General features: G+C 30.7%; 1 protein-coding gene across 1 annotated transcript in view; it reads left to right on the top strand.

Moving 5' to 3' along the window:
* Window positions 1-25462, top strand: part of LOC148279012 (uncharacterized) — an 88794-nt gene that overhangs the window by 42053 nt on the left and 21279 nt on the right. Inside the window, exons 10-27 of the mRNA XM_088230574.1 lie at window positions 2510-2701; window positions 7633-7716; window positions 8824-8971; window positions 9056-9629; window positions 11055-11368; window positions 12535-12744; window positions 12836-12932; window positions 13060-13614; window positions 13719-13848; window positions 13927-14042; window positions 14143-14238; window positions 14322-14542; window positions 14730-14927; window positions 16326-16446; window positions 16550-16666; window positions 20710-20865; window positions 23923-23999; window positions 24958-24982. Of these exons, the coding sequence (XP_088086700.1) occupies window positions 2510-2701; window positions 7633-7716; window positions 8824-8971; window positions 9056-9629; window positions 11055-11368; window positions 12535-12744; window positions 12836-12932; window positions 13060-13614; window positions 13719-13848; window positions 13927-14042; window positions 14143-14238; window positions 14322-14542; window positions 14730-14927; window positions 16326-16446; window positions 16550-16666; window positions 20710-20865; window positions 23923-23999; window positions 24958-24982 (3431 nt within the window). The remainder of the gene's footprint in view (window positions 1-2509; window positions 2702-7632; window positions 7717-8823; window positions 8972-9055; window positions 9630-11054; window positions 11369-12534; window positions 12745-12835; window positions 12933-13059; window positions 13615-13718; window positions 13849-13926; window positions 14043-14142; window positions 14239-14321; window positions 14543-14729; window positions 14928-16325; window positions 16447-16549; window positions 16667-20709; window positions 20866-23922; window positions 24000-24957; window positions 24983-25462) is intronic.

Here is a 25462-nt window from a genome sequence, read left to right on the forward strand (position 1 = left end):
ATAAACAAGACTCATAAAAGTGTTCTGAACCACCTTAATAAATATTTTTTTCTGGTCGTTTAGAAAAATGGTTACTGGTCATTTGATTCGAAAGTGGTTGAATTTACGTATATATTTTTCATTGGCCGAGCAATAATTAAGTCATGCTCGCAATCAACAAATTTTCATTAGGTATATCCAAATGATTGTAGACAGTAATGAATAATATTAACAAACTTAGAACCTGTTGGAGAAGGAAATAAAGAAGTCTGGGGATTACAGGGCAAATGACTTATCATTGGCTGTTTAAGTTAAACTATACCCATCATTAATCATTGAGTACTGAATTCAATAATTTTGAGATTTTATTGAAAATAAAGAATAATTTTAACAGAAACTTAGAACTTGTTGAAGAAGGAATGAAAAAGTCTAGGCATTTATATGACTTATTATCGTCTGTTTAAGTCAAACTATACCCCTGATTGACCATTCCGCCAATGTTGAAACATTCCTATCTGATTTTTATTACTTCATAAAAATAAGGATTATGGAGAATAATAATCATAGATGTTCACAAGTAAAATGCTGAATGCTCCGCAGTGTGAAAAGTTATCACTTAAACCAGTCAATAAAAGATCCTCAGATAAAGTATTTCTGGGTTATTGTGCAGAGCGTCGTTCATATTCCTTATTATCACGACGTTTTGAAACCTGTTGCAGGATCCATTATCAAGACTGCGAAAGACAAAAGCCACCCAAAAATACATCATTTGCATCTTCTCGGCCATGAACATTAATTAAATAGGTCGTTAGCTTTTGAAATCCCGAGACTTCCATATTTAAACCGGGTTGAAGCTTCGTGGTAGTATTATGTATTCATCGATGAAATTCAAAGTTTGAATCCTACTCTACCATATTTGCTACCCATTTTTCCAGCACAAGTAATTAACAAAATTTAAGAAGATAGAAAATTGAAATTATTTGGCTGCAATAGAAAAAAAATAAAAATGCATATTTAAAACGAGGTTTTTAAACTGTTGAAAATAATTCTTATTGTTTTTAATATTTTGTCTTGTTCAGCCGTATTAATATAATAAAGATATTATCACTTTGAATGACCTTACAGTCAAATGTTTGATCATAAGTCAAAGTTTATCAAAATAAATATTTTTTTAAAAAAGTGTTTTTTCATAGGAAAAAAACTGGCCGTGTAAAAAAGGGAAAACTTTTTGATTTTAAAAATAATTAGGTACTTCTGAATTGAACAATTATTTAACAGCCGGTCATTAGTAACCATACAAATCTAGAAGCATCAATGTGTAACATTTGATCATTTCAGTACCTTTACATGTGTTTTTTTTATTTCCATCGACATGGAAGCCATTATTTTTAAGACTGAGATTCAGAATAAATTTTTTGATTAAAAAAAAACTTTTTTTAATCACACATTTGGAATGAAAATATTAGTCTCAAGGGGTAAATTCGCACACCCGTTATATTGTTTTATGTATGCTATATTTATGTTAATTATTTGTTTTTATCTGTTTTATAACGCCAAAACACATTGATGTAATATTGACTAAAGGTAAAAGGACGTAACTTAGAATAAATAAAAGTTTAATAAACCAATAACTAAGAATTATTTAAATACTTTAAAAGTAAAATAACATTTATTGAAACCATGTTAATTGTATCGTGAGTTTTTAAAATACAAATACGTTTGTGTAATAGGAATATTTTTTTTTCCTTTTTTGTGGTTAACCCTTCGAATCCCAACAAAAGCTAATACAAACATAATGGTCCCATCTTCGACTTTAAGTCTTTTGTACACGTATTGTTTTAAATTATTTATATAGGATAATTTATATAGTGCCATTGTGGTGAAAATCACCTCAAGCGCGCTGTACAATAAATATCGCAACACACCAAATATTTTGTATGTAATTTTTTAACATTGCATTTTTTATCGTCCTGTTTTAAAAAAACTATTTTTTTTATTCAATTTCACAGAAACTTATATAAAAATAACACATAATCACCGTTTTAATTATAAAATTTGTGCTAGGTGAAGAATGTTAGTTAACAAAATAAATATAATTTCTTGTAAAAGAGTTTCTTTCCTTTTACCTTTTCCCTAAGCATGATAACTCCGGCTAAAAACAAGTTACAAAAGTAAATTGATTAATAAAGAAATATTAAACTATAACAAGCATATGAATAAAAAAAACAGAAAGAAAAATGAAAACCAAAATGTACACAAACCTAAAGAAAATACAAAAATAATATAAAATATATTTTATTTAAAATAAAAAACGCAAATGCGACCTATAAATGGGACATAATATAATAATTATTGATTCCATTTTTAAACATTAAAAAAATGTCTCGTCCAGTTTGACAAATTGATTGCAGTCAATTGGCCTTCTTTCTTAAAAACGTGTCAACTTTTGAAAATTGGGTGGTTGCGGTTTTATACCCTAACATAGTCATGGTTTATGGTACCCTTACGATTAATTATCTTCCATTTATAGGACCTTCGCCAAGTCAACGCCAACGTCTCCTCAGTCCGATGGAGACAAAGGACACCAGCAACTAAAAAGAAGTAAAAAAGACTGCAATAGTCCCGATGATGGAGATTCCGTAGTCCCGACATCGTGCCTTGCACCAGATCAAAAAGCGTCGCCATTTGCATCCAACGATTCTTTGACGATTGACCTCACAAGGTAAAATTTGAATTTATTAAAATTTTATTTGATAAAATTCACATTTCAAGCAATAACTTTGTAATTTAACGTGTAAAAAAATTTAATTAGATATTTTGGTAGTGTAGAATTCATCACCATTCGCTTTCCATAGCCAATGGTGCAAAAAACACTGCATCGATGTGCCAACCGTAGCGTGTCTTGATCATTTTTGTTACATGAAGGTAAGACGACTAGTGCCGCTTCAGGTGCAAGTCCAAGGACTTTAAAATATTCCAGTGTAAAACATTTTTTTTACTAAATGTGTAGTGTAAATTTTGTCTTTGGAATCTAACAGACCTCTCGAATGGTAGACAAACGCGCTGACTTTTAGCTAACGGGGTGGTCATAATTGTGTAAAATTACAAAATCCAAAAAAATATGCCCACCTGCTTCGAAACAAGACTTAAAAGAATATATACGTTTTTACAAAAAAAGCGTTTCTTTGTGTAACATATTTATTAATCAGATATAAATTTGTTGCACTAGATAGGGAAAACATCTTGAGTAGGGAATGTATAAGTTTAGGCATGTACAAGGTATGTGACCTATCATTAGCGAGTTTAAGTGGCCGCTTTACACACTGTGTAACATTTACCATTCTGCCTATGTTCAAACATCCACATTTTCCACGCTCCATCTGTTAGATTTATCCGGTTTAACCAATTCACCCATTGGTGTAGTTGGTTAGACGGCCTACTGTGAAATAGGCGTTGCGGGTTCGATTCCCGCTAGTTGCAAGAAAAAATAATCCAAGAAAGGTTTTTTCTCATTAGTCTGGGTGTTGTAGTGTATATTTCATTACCTCCTTCCATATTCCTTCTTTCCTACCTCTGAAAAGCTTCTAAATAGATGTCAAGCAGGTTATTACTTTAATAAATAATAAATAAATAATGATAGGAAAAATATTTTTTTAAAAAACAAAGCCTAAAAACAAGTTTCAATTTTCTATTATTCTTATTTCAGTTAGTACAATGAACAATGTTTTCATCGACTTAAAAAATACAAGAAAAATACGTAATAAAGTGAGATGGTATTTTATTCATTTCTTTGAATTAATGTCAAAATTTTTACGTGTTTTGCTTTTGTAATGTAACTTTCATAATTACAGTCAGGACATAAGACCTTGTAAAAAAGTGTGTTTGATTTCACTTCTTTGAATATTTTTTATAAGTAAAAAAAATTGAGAGCTGCTGCTTATGCCCTTCTTGGTATCACTTGTTTTGTTTATTTTATATTTAAAAAAAATTATAAATATACTACTGGGCAAAACCTGTGTTAAGGCTTGCCGTATTTAAACCAGTAATTACAAACACAACAAGGTATTTAATACAACCGGATCAGCGGCAAACTTTATCTTTATGATCTGAAATTTTCCGCCTATTTAAGAATACTTTATGGTCGCTAAAAAAAAAAATAATCCAAACCCTATCAGTTGGTCAATTTTCGAGCGCTTTATTGATCACAATACATATTTACCGGCTCCTAGGTTCAATTAGTAGGTTAACAATTCAACGATATTGAAGAATTTTGATTTTTTTTATCATAAAATAGACATAAACGAACAACGCACAATTTAAATTGAGCATGATAAATTTTGACAATTGACATAAACAGCTCACATAAATAATTGTATTTGCAAAATAGCAACATTGTCGAGTCTTATTTAAAAAAGCCTATGTCAAATTTAAAATATGTTATATGCAACAGCTATGGGAAACAGGAAACCAAAATGACATGAACAGACTACAAGAACAGCAAAATAAAATATTGAAGCTAGTATATGACCTCTTTTATCTAACACCAACTAAAGAACTATTTAAAAAAATAAACAACTAAATGTAAATAAACTTTTTCAACTAAAATCATCAAAATTTATTCGTTAGTTAGCCACTGAAATCATTGCAGAAAAAAAACTCAAACTTAAAAAGAATTGTAAAAAACATGGACATAATACAAGAATATCAGAACAATATCACATACAGCATTCTCAAACGAGACAAGGACAATGAAACCAGGGACTAAAATTTTACAATAAACTACCGGACAAAACTGAACAAAAGACTAACTTTTCAAAAGAATCACATTTTGTTTTTGTAAAATGAATGTAATAATCCGGAAGTAATAAATACATTTTCAAGTAAAAAAAATAGTAAAAATAAATAAAACAAAAATAACGAAATTAAAATAAAATAAAATAAAATAAAATAAAAAATAAAATAAAATAAAATAAAAGAAAATAAATAAAATAAAATAAAATAAAATAAAATAAAATAAAATAAAATAAAATAAAATAAAATAAAATAAAATAAAATAAAATAAAATAAAATAAAATAAAATAAAATAAAATAAAATAAAATAAAATAAAATAAAATAAAATAAAATAAAATAAAATAAAATAAAAAATATAAAATAAAAAATAAAAAAAATAAAATAAAATAAAATAAAATAAAATAAAATAAAATAAAATAAAATAAAATAAAATAAAATAAAATAAAATAAAATAAAATAAAATAAAATAAAATAAAATAAAATAAAATAAAATAAAATATAACAAAATAAAATAAAATAAAATAAAATAAAATAAAATAAAATAAATTAAAATAAAATAAAATAAAATAAAATACAATAAAGTAAAAAGTGAACATTATATTCAGATGCAAGTAAAATTGTCGATGACATTATCAAATTTTAGTACATTCGGAAATTATATATTTTATGGTTATATTATGTGACTGACTTTTCCCCGCGGCTTCGCTCGCGTGGAATTAGGGAAAACTTAGTAATTGATTAGTTTTGTCGTTTAACAATGAGAATTTTCCAGATGGAACGAAATTTTTTGGGATAAAAATAACCTGTATTAATTGCCGACCCTCCGGCTGACGCCATTAAAAAAAACGACAATTCGTTTATCTATGACAACGTTGTATCGTTATTCTCTTTTAATGTTAATTCATTTTCCACATAAAAAAATTCCGAGGAATCGATTTTGAGAAAATGTAGTTTTAACACTTATTAATTCTCTGGCTATCTTTGTTCAAAATATAACATTAATTGATTGCTCAACAGAGTTGTGAAAAAATAATTCATTTCTCCTTTAAGATTTTTTGCGTGGAAGTGTTATTTTTTTTTTCGATATTTATTTGACTTCTCTGCTCTCTACCTATTGTTCTGCAAAAAATCAAGTCGATCCGTTGCTCTGTTGCGATGTGAAGGAAACACAAACAAAGGTACAAACACACTTAAATATGACATGGATACTCTTACATTTATACATAAAACCACAGGTGTAATAAAATAATATTAAATTACACTGTTAAATTTTAGCGAGATATTGCACATTCCTTTTCCCAGACTTTAAACCAACAATTTTGTAAATTTATGTATTTTGTGTCTCTTTCTTACAATAAGTAACATTACCAATTTATGTATGTTGTGAAAGTTGTGTTAGAATGATGTATTATTAAAACAGGTTTACTTTTTGCAAACGTATTTCATGATTTATTATTATTTTTACTGAAAAAAAAACATTTGAATAACGAAAATTAAAGTTTTTTCAAGACAAAGTTGAAAAAACTTTAACGTGATACTTTCAGAACTCTTAAATTGAATTGAAAAACTTAAAACATAAAAAAATAATTAAAATAACATTTTGGTCTTGTAACAGTGGTTGGTAAAAAATATCTTTAAGAAAGATAACATTATAACCTATTTTATTATCTAATAAAGCCTAGAGCACTGCATTGGTACACCGATCTCTACGTACATTGATCATTTTTGTTATATGAATGTAAGATGATTAGTTTTACGCTTCAGGTGACAATTCATGGAGTATCATTATGTAAAAACACATTTTTAATAAATACGTCATGTCAGGAATCAAACCCGAGACCTCTTACACGTTCGGTAAACTAGCTGACCATTACATCGCCAGGCAAACATATGACATTACAGAAAGTGGTATATTCAAAACAAATAAAATGGCACTGCGTATTATATTTTTTGCTTTCGCCCGTGTCAAGTTGATTCTTTTACAATCTACGTGATAAATTAATTACTTATTTAACGCTGATGGTAATTAAATTCAAACCAATCGTTTACTAATAATAAAGAAATTTTGTTTTTTTTTTTAATTATTTTATTTGTGAATACACTATTAAACTAAGCCAAAAAAAAAAGTTTATTTTTATATATCGTATTATCAGCGCTATGATTTTTTTAGGTTTTGCATTTCTGAAATAACTCCGCACTTAATGTCGTAGGTTCTTCTCTGTCAAATCTTCCGATTAATTCGTTTACGGTAAGAAAACCGGATATTCTTTACAGCTCTCATATCATTGGTTGTTCCATATGAACCAGTGACGTGGGTCAAAATAGTGCGTTTTCAATAAAATATTTTTTATTATATTTTCATACATTTTCAAGAAACTTTGCAGTACAATTTAATGCTCTAATACTTACCGCGCACAAGAAAACAATTTTTGTATCCAATTTCTCGTAAGCCTGAAGTTCTTAATTGAATTTAATTATATTTAACTTTATCATTACTGTTTAAGATTGGTATTTACCAAACTAAATAGAGTAATTTTAATATTTTTTTAAAGAATAGTCGCCTTAAGTTCTAATTAGTGACGTCTTGATTCAAAACCAATTAAATCCATGTATGTCGACGGCTGACTGTGAAACTTAGTTGATTGGAAGAAATTGCTCATTAATGTACAATTTATATTATGTATAAAAAGTCAATTTTTTTTCGGTACATTAGCACTCAGACTAATAATTAATCATGAAATAGGTTCGTCATTAATCGATGTTGTATTTCACTGCATGGCTTATTGATGTAACGTGCCAATCCATTAATGTGTCACCCGCAGTCCCCGTTGTTCAAACGAGGGTCTTCAATTTGCTTACAGAGACCACTCTGATGGAATTTGGAATGAGTCGCAGGCAACAGTGCTTCAAGTCGACTCGGGAACTGACAATGGAATGCCAAACAGGTATGATTACAATTACATTGTTTTACGTTAAAAGCGACGAAATGATACCTCGCTCTAATCATGTTCCTCTGGTACAGCGGAAAATCAACGTCGTTAATAATTAACTATGAATCACATAGAAAATCACAACAAATATTTAATTGAGTTGTTTGCTTTTTCGCGTATTAATTTTTGACAATTCTTGATGAGATTCTATTCTCAACAAATTACGTAATGTTTATTATGAATCGTTTGCACTAAGCAAGTAAAAATAATTAGTTTTTGCTTAAATAACAGATTACAATTTATTAAAACTGTATTATGTTCGTTGTTTTAAAAAAAAAATAATGATTTGATAGTCTTAAAATTAAGACTATCAATTTATTTATGATATGAAATAAACCCATCCTTTAATCAGGATAAATTACATGAAAGAATAACGTCCGAGTCTTTTGAGTCATTCCCTCGGTAGAGATTGTATATTTAGTACAATTGCTTCTAAATGAGAAGCATTCTGACAAATTCAGTATAATTTGTCACTTAATGTAAATATTTTCCCGAAATTAATAAAAACAGTTCATTTTGTTATTGTCAACCACGACGTTAGCTACAGTTTACATTAATATAACAGGCCGTAGGTACTCAGGTTGAAAATTGAGCATTACACTTTTGTTGTTAATCTTTTTACTATTTTTTTTTTTATAAATCATAAAACACTAAGTATTTTACAGGAACAATACATTGAATTACATTCCCAGGAGTTTCAACAACTCAATTCGGGACATAAATAATATTAACATAAAAAAACACATTATGAGAACAACAAAGAAACAAAACAAGTTTAGCACATTTATAACTAAATATAGCACTACAATATATACGCCAAAAACCCTTTCTTACACAAACAGAATAATCATATAAAAAAAAACGTTTTCAAAAATGAAGAAAGTGGTGAATCTTCTAAGGGAAATAAGGTCGTTAACATCACATCACATCTTAAAACCAAACCAAAAATTTGGAACACTGCCGTTCTACGTACTTGAGTTAAACAGCTTCTTGAGTGAATTATTACTCTGAGGTAAAAACACAAAATGATTTTTTATTACAGTTTGAGTGTTTATGTTTCAGTATATCAGAAATGAGCTCATTGACGGCAAGCCCTGGCAATCCTTTATTACTTACACCTAATTCGAGAAGAAAACATTTACTCATGCTGCAGCATCAACAAAGAAGCTCAATGGATACTGATGCTTTGGACGAAGAACTAGACTATGCAGTAAATGACTTTAATTTTTAATTAAAACACTCCAATCAACAATTCGTTTGATTAACATGTCATAAAATTTATCTTCTTTTTCAGTCGCAATCACCGTCATCTCCGAGAATGAAGGTCGACATATCAGTTTCTCTTTCTCAATCTGCAGTTAAGCAGCAAGCTTCTTCACCTGTGTCGATAGCCAGTAAATCCATAGCTCCTCCGATAACCAAACAGCCGACGTCAACAAACCCAATGATGAAAATTATATCATCTCCTAATAGAACGACTCCATTGATAGCCATAACCAAATACGACCAATCGATAGATTTACCGGACAGTGCCTTGAAGCGCAGCATTTGCGGAAGTGTCAGCAAAAGGAGAGAAAGAGCTTTGAGTCCGTCGAGGAGAAGAGATCTTCAAAGAAAAAGTCCAACCGGGAGAACTCCAGACCTGACTCCGAGTCATACCCCTCATAGATCGCTAGAGTCTCCTGACAATGGCATCGTTAAAGGATCTAACTCAGTAGTTCCAGATCTTTTGCTCGCGAGGACAGATTCAGCGAAGACCAATATGACTGATGTATCAGAAAGTACTACCACTACAACGACGGATGATTACGTCACAGCTAATTCAGATAGTTCTAAAAAAAGTGGCAGCTGTAAAAATATTAATCATGGTAAATGTTTTTTTTAATTTCCACCGAATTTATTTATGAATATGGAATATTTACTACATATTTATCATCATCATCATTCTCCTTCCCACACCTAATGGTGTATATGGCAATGCATTGGTACACCAACCGCAACGTATCTTAATCATTTTATACAGAGTAGGTAACGTACGTAATTTGTTAAAACTCCTAATATTCATCAAACAAGATATTATATATTATATAACAAAGCTTATTTTATCGGCAACCTCCGTGGAATAGTGGCTAAGCCGCTTGACTCAGACACGGAAGGTTTCGGCTTCGATTTCTGGTGAGAACACGAAAATTTAAAAAGTTATTTTTCTCAAGCCAGGATGTTCTGTGTTGTAATTATCCATGCAATTGGGCTTCCTGGCCCTATTTTGGTTCATTTTTATATTCTCACTTTTAACATAATTATAAAAAAACTTGATTTGTTGAATTTTCGCATTGACTGTGCGCTTAAATCGTATTTTCTATTTTTTTTATAAAATGAAACAATATGCTATTTTCATATTACAACACAGATGGAGAACATTTTATATAAGAAAATATGGATTTACAGTCCAAGCATTTACAGGACATAACATGTCATTGGCTGGTTTAAGTGGCCACCTTACACACTGTGTAATATTCACCGTTCTGTCTATGTTTAAACATCCGTATTTTTTCAATTCTTCTTTCTGTTGACAATACTTTAAACATATTGGTTTAAAGTAATACTTTAATGTGAATAACATAATGTGTTCGAATAAATTTTATAAGTGGAAGCTTTATCTGCCCACTAAAAAATAGCAGTTATTTTTATTTAATTAGGTTAAAAACTCTAATTATCCAGACGTTATTTGGATATGCAGAGATCCGGTTTAATTAATGTTTACTCTACGATTACTATTTAATTTCTTTTGAAAAAATACAGCGTATCGGAATCACAATAAAACTTATTTAAACATGTCTATCAAAGTTTTAGGAGACATCTTATTTTTTACCATGACATCTTAATTTTTTATTTCCTTCTAATAATCCGGATATTTGGCGATCCGTTATTATGAAGAAATATTTACCAAAGAAAGGATACACAATTATTTTTACAATGTTTATTCGAAAGGTTTGTACACGCTTTCATGACACAAGCAGGCATTTTGATTTCGATTCTAAGCGTTACGTCTGACTGGCGGTCAAAGAACGACATGACTGAGCGTTTCGGCATGAGTTAAGTGTCATATTTTATTTAGGGCTCAGGACATGTCTATGTGTATTAACATGTCAAAGCATTTATAAATTTAGTAAATAATTAGAATGTACTTATTTTAATATGAGTTAGATAAACACAACTTACATTTTCAACTGCTTTACCACCAGAGAAGGTAAATCTAATTAGCAAAACACGGTGCATTAATCAAATTGCAGTGCCTGAATCTAAAAACCATGAAGGTTCCTCGTTCGAGAGTGCCTCCAGCATATACTCCCTGGCGAGAGTGGAGGCCATATCGGAAGACATGGTGGTCCCATCGATGTCCCCTCCCCCTGGCGTTCTCGCCCGGCACGTGGAGACGACGGCGACCGCGGGGGTCGGTGTCGCCGGCAGCGGCGCTGCACAGGCGGGGGAGTCAGGGAGCAGCGCCCCCAGACCGCCCCAGGCTACTCCGCACCATGAAGACGGGAAGAACAAAGGAGATAAACACAAGAAGAGAGCGGCTAGTGCCAGCCCGGCTAGCTCAAAGGTATTTTTAAGTTACCAGATTTAAATACCCTCGTTGACATTAATCGAGTCTAGGGTTTTGATTTTAAATGCATTATTTGTTATATAGATTTCATCTTTGCATATACCTATTAGATCAATATAATATATACTTACCAATATATATATAATACACCTAGGTGCCTTTTTTAAACATTTTAAGGCGTGTGTGATTTTTTTTGACTTTCAGATTTTCCTTATGTTATATTTGTATTTGTAAATTTCTATTTTTTTTTTTTTAATCAGATGCATTTAATTTGATTTTTTCATTTTAAAACGCTATTGGTGGAATTTTTTACACATTAAATAATATATTCAAGTAAACAGAGTAAAATTATAAAGTAAATAAATAAGTAAAAAAATAAAATATAAACTTATGTTAGTTACGTACTAATAAACTGTTAGTACTCGTAAAATTTAGTTTTATAATTTTCTTTATATTAATATAATTTAATTAAGCTAGTCAATTTAAAGGAAAAATTAAATTTATCCTTTTTTTTACTTATTTGCGCATACTGTGTTCACATATAATTAATTAACAATATCTGAACATAACATATTGTGATTATTATACCAACTTCTAATGTATTTTTATTGTTTGTGTACCATAATAAATAATGTAAACTAAATGTTATTAAATACTTGTATATAACCTCTTGCCGACTTTTCTATGTCTACCGGATTCAAGGCGTACCCGTCTCTTCGTCAGGACAGCAAATAAACCAATAAGCAAACCAACATGCAAAACCCACCATCCACCTTCTCCATAGTTGTTGCACAAAAATATAAAACCAACACGATATGAATTTTAATAAGCACATGCACTAAAACAAACATGCACTGATTAGGACAAACATGTACTTTCCTAACCAGTGCATGTGCGCACACTCTTAAAATGCATGTCGTGTTGGTTTTATATACTAGAACTATAGTGAAGGTGTATAGTGGGTTTTGCATGTTGGTTTGCGTGTTGGTTTCATTGATGTCCTGACGAAGAGACGAGTACGTCTCAAAACCGGTAGACATAGAAAAGTCGGTAAGTAAATATAAAATGTAGCAGTGTAGTGTAGTTTTATCTCCAAATTTACGAAACCTTTAAAAGACTTATGTATAATAAGACTATATTTACAAGTAATACTTATATTCTAGCATAGTACAACAAAAGAACCACCATCGCCAACTGGAAGCAGTAGCTCTTCTGGCAGTTACAGTTTAACTGGTAGTACTCCAGATGTTGGAGGGAACAGGAAAAAAAATGGGAAGAAGAAACAAGATACCGAAGAAGACACAGTTGTCGAAACCGTCCAAAGACCGCCAATCGCTAGTCCAACACAAGAACAAACTGTGCCATCGATAAAGGTAATCATAGTATCAAACTATTCGTCAAATTAATTTTTTAATGCAACACGAGTAATAAAATAATAACAATAAAATTAATTACTTTTTTTAGGGCGAGTCCATTTCCGACGATGAAAGAAGTGGACATTATTCATCTTCAGGATATTATGAAAGTCCTGTTGACGATGACGATGATGACGGTGGGTTAAGTAAGTTTAATAAAAATGGCTAAGTTTAATTGTTTTTGTGGTAGTGCAAAAAATGCTTAATTTTTTAAAAATTACTCTTATGAAATTCCTTCTCTTAACGAAAAATTATTATTTCTTATTTTCGTAGCATATAAATATTCAACCAAATACAAAAACTCAAATCGACCATGGACTGCCGATGAAAGACGTAGAAAAAGAAAAAACTTTACATTAGAATTTTCTAAGCAGTCATCTGAAGGCGTCAAGTCTCCGCCTCACGATAATAACTGGGACCGGAGATCTTCTGTGGTACCAGAAACAAAAAATTTAAACAAAAGTCCAATGAACCACGAAAAAGGTTTAGAAGAAAAACCGCTGCCAATAATATTCATTCGAAAAAGTCCTAGTTTCCCTGAAAAATGTAAGATCACGCCTTCTCCAAAGGGTGTTGAGAGCGAAAGAACAGCGAGAGAAAGAGATTTTGAAGCCAAACGGGCAGCCGATAGAGAAAGATTCATGAAAAAGAAATCCAAAAGTAGAAGTCCTGTCCAAGGAAGGAGTAAAGATGTAACACCTGGCCACATAAGAAGTCAGGGATTATTAATGGATACATTAAGAAGACAAGATATGGCCGCCAAAAACGGAAAAGTTACTTTAAATGTCTTAACATCTGATGACTCCAGTGAACAATACAGAGCTGAAGGTACGTTTAATTTTTTCTTTTCAATGATGATTTCAGTATGAACATTATATTTATGACTTAACTAATTGATATTAAAATAATTTTCAAAAATCATTTTTTTACAGCTAGTGGAACGAACGGAAGCATTTCACCTAGAAGACATAGACGACCAAGAGAAAGTCCAAGAAGAAAAACTGGCAATGGAAATGCAAAATCACCTACATCAGCTTTTAATGCAGGGACTTCCTCTCATAGGTGAAAATATTATAAGAATTATATTTTAATATTTAAATTGTCAAATAAAAAATTAAACCTCTATCCTCATCATTTCAGAATACGAAAAAAAAGTGGATCAAATGAAAGTGTTTCTTTACCTGGAAGTTTACCTAGAAGAAGATCGTCTATTCAGCCAAATAAAATCATCAGTTCTTTAGAAGCAGAAGATATAGGTACGTTCGTATAATTTATCAGAGCAAAAAATATACCTACATGTTTTTTTGAAAGTAGTAAATAATAACAAATTTTACTATTTAAAATGACAATTTTCAGAAACATCTTTAACATCAGCTGGCTACAGACTTAGTCCTTTGAATTATATCAAAGCATCAACTGATACTTTAGGAAGACCAAAAATGCAGAAAAGAAGTATGATAACTTTTTTTAGTAATGACTTGTACTTTAGGTTATAAATAGTGTCTCAAATGTATTAACTAATTCATTGTTTTAAGTTAATCCAGACTGCAAGAAGCCTAAAGCTATGTCAGCAGAATCACTGCGGTCTGTCAGTCCAGGAAGTGATAGTGTCTTCTATAGTGAAACAGCAGATCTGAGTGCTGCGGGAGCTACTTCATCGGGTGGAACTGGAGTTAGTACAAGCGTACACTGCCACCATTGTGGAAAGCAGGTAGACATCATCACCGCGGAGGATGCTTCAAGTCCACATTTCAAGGTGAACATACTTTTTTCAGTTAAAAAAAATGAAAATTAAATCTGGGATTTTTTTTTTAAAGTTTAAATTTGTACTATTATACAAAATTAAATTCAACTCAAAAGTTGCGCAACAACGAAACTTAATATTTTTATAAAATAGTTATTCGTGCAATTTTCAGTCCTTAAGTTTATTTTTTTAACTTTAGGGAGCATACAGAGAAGAACAGCCTGATATAGTTCAACCACCTGCTGGATTTGCAGACTCTCCTAATGGAGTCAGACCAATTGGCAAACACACCGGTGGAAGACTCTACAAGAAACTAGAGAAGAGGTTTAGGTCTGAAGAGAGGCAGCACGCAGAGAGAAGGCATCATCATAGGTATCGTCAGGATGTCAGGGCAAAGGTTGGAAAATCTTTTCAAAGACGTCTTGAAAGCCGTTTTCATCGCCTTTTTTCATGTTAAGTTGCTATTTAATTAGCAACGCCTAGACGACTAGTCGTCTAACAAAAAATATGAAAACTTAATAATTTATTTTATATTTTTTGAGATCTAAGTTTTTAAAGCACTTTTTATGTTCTTTATCCCACTCATAACCCCAACTACAAATGCAATCAAAAGATCCTGGAAGGTTTAAACAATTTTGTGTCTCAGCGTCACATGTGTGAGTATTTCCAATGCACTCATTAATATCCACGCACATTCCGTAAACATAGTTCCACTCGAATCCTTTGGCTTTACACGGACATGAAATATTCCACCGGTTTAAAATCAAATCATCCAAGGAATTATTTCTTGATTTGTTGAAAGCGGATAGCATATTGGTAGAATCGTTATATGAACAAAATAAACTTTTGTTATCTTGACATTCGTTCAAACTTTTTACGTGTGAAATCGGACAAAAGGGGTCGGGACAAAAGCTGTACATTGCGCATTGAAATTGTATTGAGTTATTCGCTCTGGGGTCAGCATTTCTAGGACCAAAATCTTTCTCAAGACATTCTGCATAATTATCACAGGGGCTTTTGAAGTATTTTAATTCACTTTGTTCATTCATTGTAAAGTAACACATGTAATACGATGCCGATGTCTTCCAAACATACCGAACGATTGGGTTTTGAAAAAGTTCATTTTTCTCTTTCTTCAGTTGATACTGACAATCAGTATCAATACTGCTTATTTCATTTTCAGTCAATGTTTGGTTCATCAAGTCATTTATTACAAAGTTTGTATCATCTTTGAGTTGAAATGGAGAGAAGGTAAAAGTTCTATGAATGTATTGAAGACATGTGTAAAAACCTTTGTCACAATATTCTTTGACTTTCCAGTGAACATTTTTTAACGGTGGGTTCGGAAAGTATTTGTAGTTAGTTACTTCACTCATTTCTGCGTTTCTTTTGTCCCGCTCTTTGAACTTATGTGACCTTAGAAAGAAACCTATTTCTTGAATAATTTCGGATTCCCAACCTAGTTCTTCAATTCCGTCAACGTAAGAAAACCCGTCTTCTTCATCCATAAAATGTTGATGAATTGATAGATGTTGAGAATCATTAGAAAGCACTTGTTTTATCAATAGTAATAAATAAATCCACTCCATTTTATATTAATATCTAAAGTTACTATTAAATGATTCGATGACATTTGTTTTTTTTATTTTAATTTAATAATAGAATATCCATAGTCACACATACCTAGGTACCTGACTAAAGCCACTGGCGTGAAAACGTAGAATAGTAAATTGATCTTCTCTGTGAGTTATGATATTTTGCAGCATGATTTTTTGAACAAGGAATTCATTTTTAGTCTGAAGAACGTGGAAAAGATGAAAACGACATTCATGACATGAGGCCGATGGCAAGATCTACTGGCAATAGTTTGGACCGTCTAAGAGCAGCTGAATCAAGTCCAAACATGGATGTTGATGGTAAAATAACTTCGTTTTTATTTTTTATTTTTTTTTTACCTAAATTAAGAAGGATTTGCGAAATATTTTTAATAATAATAATAATACTTTGTACTGTTTACAGAAGCTGATGATCCTGAAAGTGACTACGGTGTGTATGCAGATTCTTATCGGGGAAACGTTTGGATCTATATAGGAGATAATGAGGAAATCAATGCTTGGCAAAGACCTGATCGAGACGGTAAGTCAAACTTTGCTTCATGTTTATTTGATGTGTTAACTTCTGAAATGAAGAATCTGTCTGATGAGTTAAGATGAAAGTTAAATGATTGTTGGGTGCTTTAAATGATCACTTAACAAACAGTGTAATATTGACCATGTTGTCTATGTTTGAATGTTTGCATATTTCAACAATACTTTTGCTTGACGTATGCGTCTGTCAGATGGAAGTATTTTTTTCTGCTTTATCAAGTTAGTTAACAACACTATTATCTCTCATTTACGTTATATAAAAAATATTTAATGCATGGTGTTTTCAAAAGATTTAAGACTTTCTTTTTTTTATTTCTTCAGTTAACTAATTGTACAATGTTGAACCTAAGCACATGTTTATTTTTATAAACATTTGTTTATGTATGTATATATTTAATACAGTAATTATTATTATAATTTTTGTTTTAATAATAATAACCAATAATAATCGAGCGAGAGTGTAAATCTGAGTCAGGTATAATTAATAAGATTAAAAAAGGGTCTTCGAGATGGTTTGGTCATGTAGAACGAATGGAAGACGAAAAAATGGTAAAACAAGTATATTTGGCGAAAACGAACGGTAACGTAAGATGAAGACTACCAAGGACGACGTGGCATGATCACATAAACCACAATCTTAAGTCTGGTCATGTTAAAACCAGGCAGAACCGAAGGACATGTATGACAAGATGTATGAATGTGGGAGAAGCTAGAAATGTATGCCAGGATATACGTGCGTGGCGGTCCGTTCTCTCTGCCTACCCCTAAGGGGAAATGGTAGAAGTAGTAGTAGTAGTTTAATTTGTTTTTTTTATTTTATTTGTCTCATGTTACTCCATGTTGGCACTTTTTATCTTCTGTGACTATCCCGAAACATGAATGGAATGTATGAACTGACTCAGTGAAATATAAATAAAAATACGTGTTGGAAACCATCGTGTTAATCGTGGCTAACGCGGAGCGGAGGCGAAGTAACGAAACGTGTTATTTTTATAACAGCTGTTCAATATAGGTATTTGAAACATTTAAAAAATTCGCGACAATCGCGGACGGTGAATTTGAAGATCCGAGATTCGAACCCCGCTCTGACACAATTCTTAAAAAGATATCCGTAGATAGAGCGATTTGATGCATATAGCTATTCTGTCAATCTCTTGGTGATGCCTACCCAACGCTCCGTGAAAAGTACAACTGCACGTCAGACTGATTATGCCTAGCTAAAATCTAATTAATCAAGGCTCGTATATCCGTTTTTTCTACCTCGAAAATCTTTATTATGAAATTTCAGAGTATCAGGAAGAAATTTTCTGGGTGGGTATGTTTTTTTTATATAGCGTATAAAAAAATCGTCGCTCTAGTGCTTTAATCCAGGGAGAAAATACAGGAACACATTTGAATGTAGAGAAATCAGATCACGCATCCCCTTCAAATGAATACGAACTAATAGAAAATGACACATAAAATGAACCAAAGCCCATATTATTCCAAGACAACATCTTGTTTAGACTCTCAATAGTGTCGTAAAATAAAGAGAAATCCTATTATTTGTCTTAAGCTGTTAGCCAAAAAAAAATGCCATCAACAATTTCAAAAAAAGGTATTGCAAACGCGATGAAATTAAGTTTTCGTTGAAGATTTAATAAACAAAAAGCGTAAGTAGAATAAATTTTCTGGTACCACTAATTTCAGCGTCGACTACATTACGCCACCATTTTCAGTTTCGACAATCATTTATTTAATAAATTCCAATCAAACTCAAATGTAATCTTTTGGTATTAGCTTTTTTATTTCGGTTTAGACCACCTTGGATGCTGGAACGCTGACAGTGTTTACAAACAGATCGCACGCATGGTTGACTAACCATTTGTCAGATAATTGCTTCCAATGCCATTGGTCAAAATATCAAAAGTCGAAAATCCACAGAAAAATTCTCAAAATATATTCGTATTGAGTTGAAGGACGACACGTGTTATTTTATCATTTAATTAGGCTTATCTTCTGGAAAGAAACTTAACAAGCATCTTGTTAATTAGAGAATTTCTTAATGAAACACTTTCTTGTTAAATTTTATTTTATTCTAAATGTTACAAGATACATAATTTTATCCAGCAACTTTTTTATCCAGATCGATGATGCCAAAATTTGATAATAAAATTGATTATAAGAAAATGTCTTTACCCAAATAATATTTTTTTTGAGAGAACATTATTTTTAACATAAAATAAAAACAAAAATAGTACAATAATATCAATTAATATATGCTTGTACAATACACCAGAATTAGTTTCTTCTACCAGACTAACTTTACAAATAATGAAATATTTAATCCGTTATATTGGGACAATATATAAAACCAGAAACCATCGAGCAACATTATTAAGATAATTAGCATGAAAGTTTGCCTCTTAAACATAGTTTCACTGATGTGGAAGATGTCTATCTCCGAAGTGATAATGTTCAGCTGTCTGACTGCTCTTCTAATTGGTATAGCCAGAGGCTGGTTGGTTCTAGAACCCGAGTGGTAAAACAGTATGTGCTGACGCTATCGGAGATTACCATCAGGATCATGAAAGTTCATACTCTTTGAAATAGCTGAATTCTAGACAACAACTATTATAAGTCTGAAAAAATGGGTCAGTTTTAACCCATTCCTTCTAAGTTAAAAAACGTTGGCCTCAACCATGCCCATGACGAATTAAGTGGAACAGAGTTACGGAAAACTACCATACTCCTTCATGTAGCGATACCTCAGAAGTTTTTGGAACTCTCTCCAACATGAGTAAACATCTCGCCTTATGCGGACTCCATATCACCAAGACACTCTCAAGCCTGATCCAAACAAACGAGTTGTATAAGATTCTGAGTGTGTGAGAATTGTCAAAAACCCTACCAGTTTGTAGAATAAAACCCAATTGCCTCAGTGCAAGGTTACATGCTCTCTCGACATGATCATGAAAAGTCAATTTGCTTTCATATATGACCCCAAGATCTTTAATCGTCAAAATACGCATGAGTTGGCGATCGTTCATTGTGTATCTGTGATATACAGTACGCAATTATCTAGTGAAAGATGAAATTAAGCATTTTGAAATATTATAACACATTTTGTTGGTAGTACGGTTAGTATTGTTTATATCGGACTGTGGAAGTGAGCAGTCAACTGGGTTTTCTACCTCAAGAAATAATTTCAATTCATCGTCAAATAAAAGAAATCGCAAGAAGTTGATGACTTTCACGATATCATTTATGAAGATGTTAAAGAGGAGGAGACCAAGGTTTAACCCTTGTAGTACTTTGAAATGAGGACTGAGAATTGTTCTGATAAAAATATTCCATATAAAGTAAACTGTTTTCTATTTTCAAGATAGCTAATGAAAAACGTGACTTACTGAAGAGAGAAACCAAATGCCGTTAATTTAAGTAGTATTATATCATGTTAATCAAAAGCCTTCGAGAAATCGATACAAGAGCAATCAACTAGTTGGCTTGTTCAGTAGGGTATGGGTGGAACTCAAATTACAGTCCCTCCTTATGGTGAACTTTTCGTCATTTCGTTTGAAGAAATGTGAAATAGGTGAAGAGCTGCAAAATATAAACGGTGCAGACTCTAATTTTTTAATATTTTTTTTTCCTTTTGCTTAAAATGACTCTACACATATTTTTTCTACACTAAGCAAATAAATAAAAATATTAAAAATTACTAATATGGTATTAAAAGTTTTTAAAATAGAATAGTATGTACAGTAAAAATATATTCAAGGCAAAAAAATTTCGACGTTTTTTGACATGGCCGGTTTTGTTTTAGTATTTTTTCGTTGATAAACATGTAAATACGTAAGTTTTGAACCCTGTTTGAATTTGGTGATGAAACAATCGCTTTTTTCGACCCGGTCTGTATAAGAATGTGACTTTTGTATGAAAAAAAATATTTAAATACTTCAAGCATATCTTTTAAACTAGACAGTCAAAGACAGGTTTTTACGTTAGAACTGAGTTAAATCAACATTAAGATGTTATTCACTCCTTTTACAGATGACAGAAGCTTAGATGGTGAAGACAAAGACGTAAGAAGAGATTCTACTGAATCAGAGCACGAATTTAGGAAGAAGTATCAGGCCATCACACATAGAATGGTGCATAGAAAATCATGCATAGAGATGTATAGAAGACAGTCTTCGAATACTTTTGGTAAGTCTTTTCTACATTCTTAGAATATTCTCTTCTAAAAAATGGTTTCTCTCTTTTTTTATTTTTTTTATTTATTATTCACATATAATATTATTTTTCTTTATTACAGGACTCACCAAGCCAACTTATATGGCTTGACGGTGAAGATCCTTTACATGAAAACATATGATCATACTACATAATTTTATAATAATAATAACTGCTCACTTAACTATGAAATAAAGAGCAAAAAATCTATATATACGAGTATTTATATTCAAAAAAGTAGTATTTAAAAATATATAAAAATAGCAAAAAATAAGTACGCAATATCGCAATTATAAGATAAAACACAAATACAAAACTGGAATACTAAAATTTAAAACAGGAGTATGTACATAATTAACAGGCATAAAGCCTTTTTGAAAAAAACATTATTTCTTTACATATCTATTTCCATTTTCATATCTTTGTCTATATGTAAATCTATACCTATGCCTATATCTATATCTTTAGGTATACCAACAGGTATATCTTTATCCATATCAATATTTTTACCTATACATACACACACATATATATCTATACACACACACATATACTTATATTATATATGTTAATAAAATCAATATATTGCTGCTCTTACTATAATGTGTCATTAATTTTGAAGATGTTTTTTAAATTGACCTAAATTTAAATTTATTTTCTTATATTTCACTTAAAGATTCTTCTCATCGTTTCTTTGAATCCCTTAAAATAAATATGTGTTTATGTTTTTCCTTTTTTAAAAAAAAAATGTTATTACTATTTTATTTTATTTTTACATCTGAGTATGTTTTTCATTCTTTATTTCCATTCTTAATTCTTAATTACTCTTACAAGTTTGCTCCATTTTTAATATTATTTCCATTTGTAAATACTCACTACAAACTACAAACCTTAAAATATATTTTTTTTTTCACTTAAATTTAAATTTTTAAACAACTTTCATTTATGTTTTCTTTTTCCTTCTCTTTTTTATACTTTCATAATTAACATTAGATTTAATTGCTTTTTAATATGGAAACTTCACTGGTCCATTAGAATTAAGTCCAATTGTGTAAAATATTAAACTTTGTAACTGTACTGTATGTTTCCTGAATAAAAGAAAATAAAAAAAAAAAAAAAAAAAAAAAATATACATTTCTATACACACGCATATACATATATAATACACAAATATGTACATATACACATATTTATAAAATATATATATATATACATCTACATACACATAAAAATATCCATGACCATATAACATATTTATATTTCTGTTTTATATATATCTATATTAACAAATATTTTTTTATTCGTATATAAACTCCCGATTGCATAGCCATTTTTTTGCCCTTTTCTCTTTTGGTAGTGCCATTTCTAAGATTATTTGGCAATAAATTGCACACAACTGGAACCATATATTTTAGAGTTCTTTTTCCATATTTTTGCTTATCTTTGGAATCACTAAACGTTCATTATGCGTAAAATAAATGTTTACATTTATAAATGTTTATAATTTATTTGAAACAAATTGCGGCTTAGTCTCTTATTGATATTCTGCGCTTAATATTTTGATGAGAAAATTGATAATAAAATAAATAAAATAACTTTGTTTTTATTTTAGAAAATTTATAATTACCTAGCAGTTCAAGATGGTTGAAATCATTTTATTTACTTTTCCTATTCGCTTTCATTTGCCGATTAGGGGCGTATTGCTATCCTTATAATTTAACACCTTCAAGCTGGAGAGATGGCAATGCAAAATAAACGAGTCAAAAAATTGAAAAGTGTCAAAATTATCTTACGACATGTATTGACCCTTTTTACTATCTGCCTAGCACGTGTTCACTATTGAATGCTTAGTGTATATACCCACACAAATATATAATATTAAACTGTAAGAATGAATGTCGGAATAATAATATTCTCTCAGTGAAATAATATTTATTCAGTATATTTAATTCCAATCAAAATTAAAAAATGAGTTAGGATATAACGTTTTAAATGCCTTAAATTTCGGATATAAGTTTTCGATAAGTTATGGATTGGTTATTATTGTGTAAACATTGTTATAATATATTTTTTTAAATACACTGCAAAAATAAGGAAATATTCAAAACAATAAAATGTATCTTTTGTTATCATGGATAATGTATATAGCTTTATTTATTTTGTATATGACTAACGTTTAAAGCGCCATTTTTGTAATATACTATGTCAACAAATAATTTTTATTTTCTGACAAAATGTCAATGACTTGGTGAATATATTCATAAATTTATTTATTCTTTTACATAATACGTATTTTATTATTGGAATTATTATTATTATGGACAACTTAAACAGCTCCATTTTTATAACATAATCCCACGAATGGGCTTTGAAAATATATTCATGAATAGTGCTTTTGATTTGTAATATATATAACTTAGATAGTGCATCCGAAATCCTAACTAACCGAGGCCCAAAAACCCGAATAACCGAGGCCCGTAAAGCCGATTACATAAGACCAAGAGGCCAGATTTATTAAAGTTTTTAGGACCGATTTAATTAGGATAACGTTTTATATTTGTAAAGGCTCGTAGGGGCAATTAGTTGAGGCCCAATAACAAAATTTACTAGTATGTAACAGTCGCCAAGAGCTGAATTTCATTATTTATTTGTATTACAAATTGTACACTTTTTAATTTTAATCTCTAACTTATTCAACTTTTTAGGTATACATTTAATATATTTGAAAATTTTACACGGTTTTGGTACGATTATTTTGAGGGATAGATATATTTTTATTATATTTATGTATATTGCTCCAAAACAACAAAAAATAAATTGTGAAGCCCATAAGGGTAATAAATTAGGGTGTTCAAGATCCTAACTAACCAAGGCTTTGAAGACCAATCAACTGAGTCCCGTAGGGCCGATAAAACGATGCCCTTAGAGCCAATTACACATGGTCGAATGCCAAATTTTGTAGCTTGTTACTGTCGGTGACTGGCGACTGTTTTCTGATAGCTATAATAATTGTATATTCGTATTTAATAGAGCCCCTGTGGTGCTCAATAAATGGAGACACGTATCAAACGTTTATTTTATTACGCAGCGGCTTTCTTACTGCTCTGGTATTTGACGCTAATGAGAACGATGATAGTAATATAAAACTACAGTGGTCTTCGATCAAGATGTATTGACCTTTGTTACTGATTACTCATCTTTTTATTATATGTACCTACTAGGCGCGTGTAGTGACTATAATAGTCTCCATTAGACTGTCATAACCAGTAGGGATGCTGATAAAAAATAATATTGTTTTTCTTACTTTTTGTTGGTAAAAAGTTCGCTTTTAATCAGTTATTACTAATATTTGTATATTACTAATATTGTTCCTCCCCCTACCCCCATGCCGCATCTTATCAGACCACCTCCACGGGAAAACGACGTGACAGTTTGTTTGTTTGTTGGTGCACAATACAAATTGCTTGTTTTTTTTTTAAATAGCAATAATTTTAAGAAGATAGAATTTTTTTAGCATACTCTTGGAAACTAAAAAACAAATATTATATTTTATATCACTGTTTGATGGAAAGAAATTCTAATTCAGAAATAAACTTACTAATTTATAAAAAAATAAACTTGAACAAAAAGTAAAAGTTAAAAAAACGAGGAATCTCAAAATTTGAAGTAGTCGTTTCAACTAAGTTACTACAAAACAGTTTCGCAAAGTTAATAAATATATAACTATATGCATTATTATATATGTATACGTTTTATTAAAACTACGAATTCTTAGACACACGAGCGGTTAAATCATCATTTAGGTTGACCTTAAATATGTAACGAGTTCAGTTATTTTTACGCCAGCCGGTATAGGTGAGCGGTGAATAATTCAAGTTTCAGCGCTTTTTTGTTCTCGGCATGAACTTTTCCACTCGGCGCCGCCACTCGCGCTTTCGTATTGACGCCGACGTCAGTCTAGCGCCGCGACGCCGGCGAATAGGTTGAAAGTCGAACGTTATTCTTATCCGATTTAGTTCACAATCGTTGTGAACATATTTTTAATACAAAACGAAAATCTATGAGAATCGTATCCCCAAAATGGTGATAGGTAAAAAATCAGTGCAAATTCTTGTCTAATCTTTTGAAAACAAAGAAATACTCATTGCCCTAAGTTTTAAGGCGTATTATGTTATGATTTAGTGCTTATCCTATTGAACTCAAGTTGTCTGAGTTTTCGCGTGTTTCTTTCTATTAATAATTATAACATAGGTCACCGGAAACATAATTTTGAATTACTGCATACTTTAACTTCTGTGATTTGCGTGAGCCATCTCATAAGAGAACGAAAATAGCACACTTCACCTAAACATTTTTATTCCAATTGACCTACATACCGAAAAGTTTATTGTTTTCAAACAGAAAAACATATTCTTTACAACTTAAAATTAATTCTAAGTAGTAGTTTGTAATAAAGCATTTACTTTTATACCTATAAATAGTTTACATGAAAGTGTTCTAAAATACAAAGTTGTAATATTTTTTCAATTAGTTAAAAAAATTATGATTTACCAAATATTTACCATAATTC

Source organism: Micrasema longulum, unplaced genomic scaffold (assembly GCF_059751315.1).
Source record: "Micrasema longulum isolate JH-2025_06_02 unplaced genomic scaffold, ASM5975131v1 h1tg000783l, whole genome shotgun sequence".
NCBI classification, from domain to species: Eukaryota; Metazoa; Arthropoda; class Insecta; order Trichoptera; family Brachycentridae; genus Micrasema; species Micrasema longulum.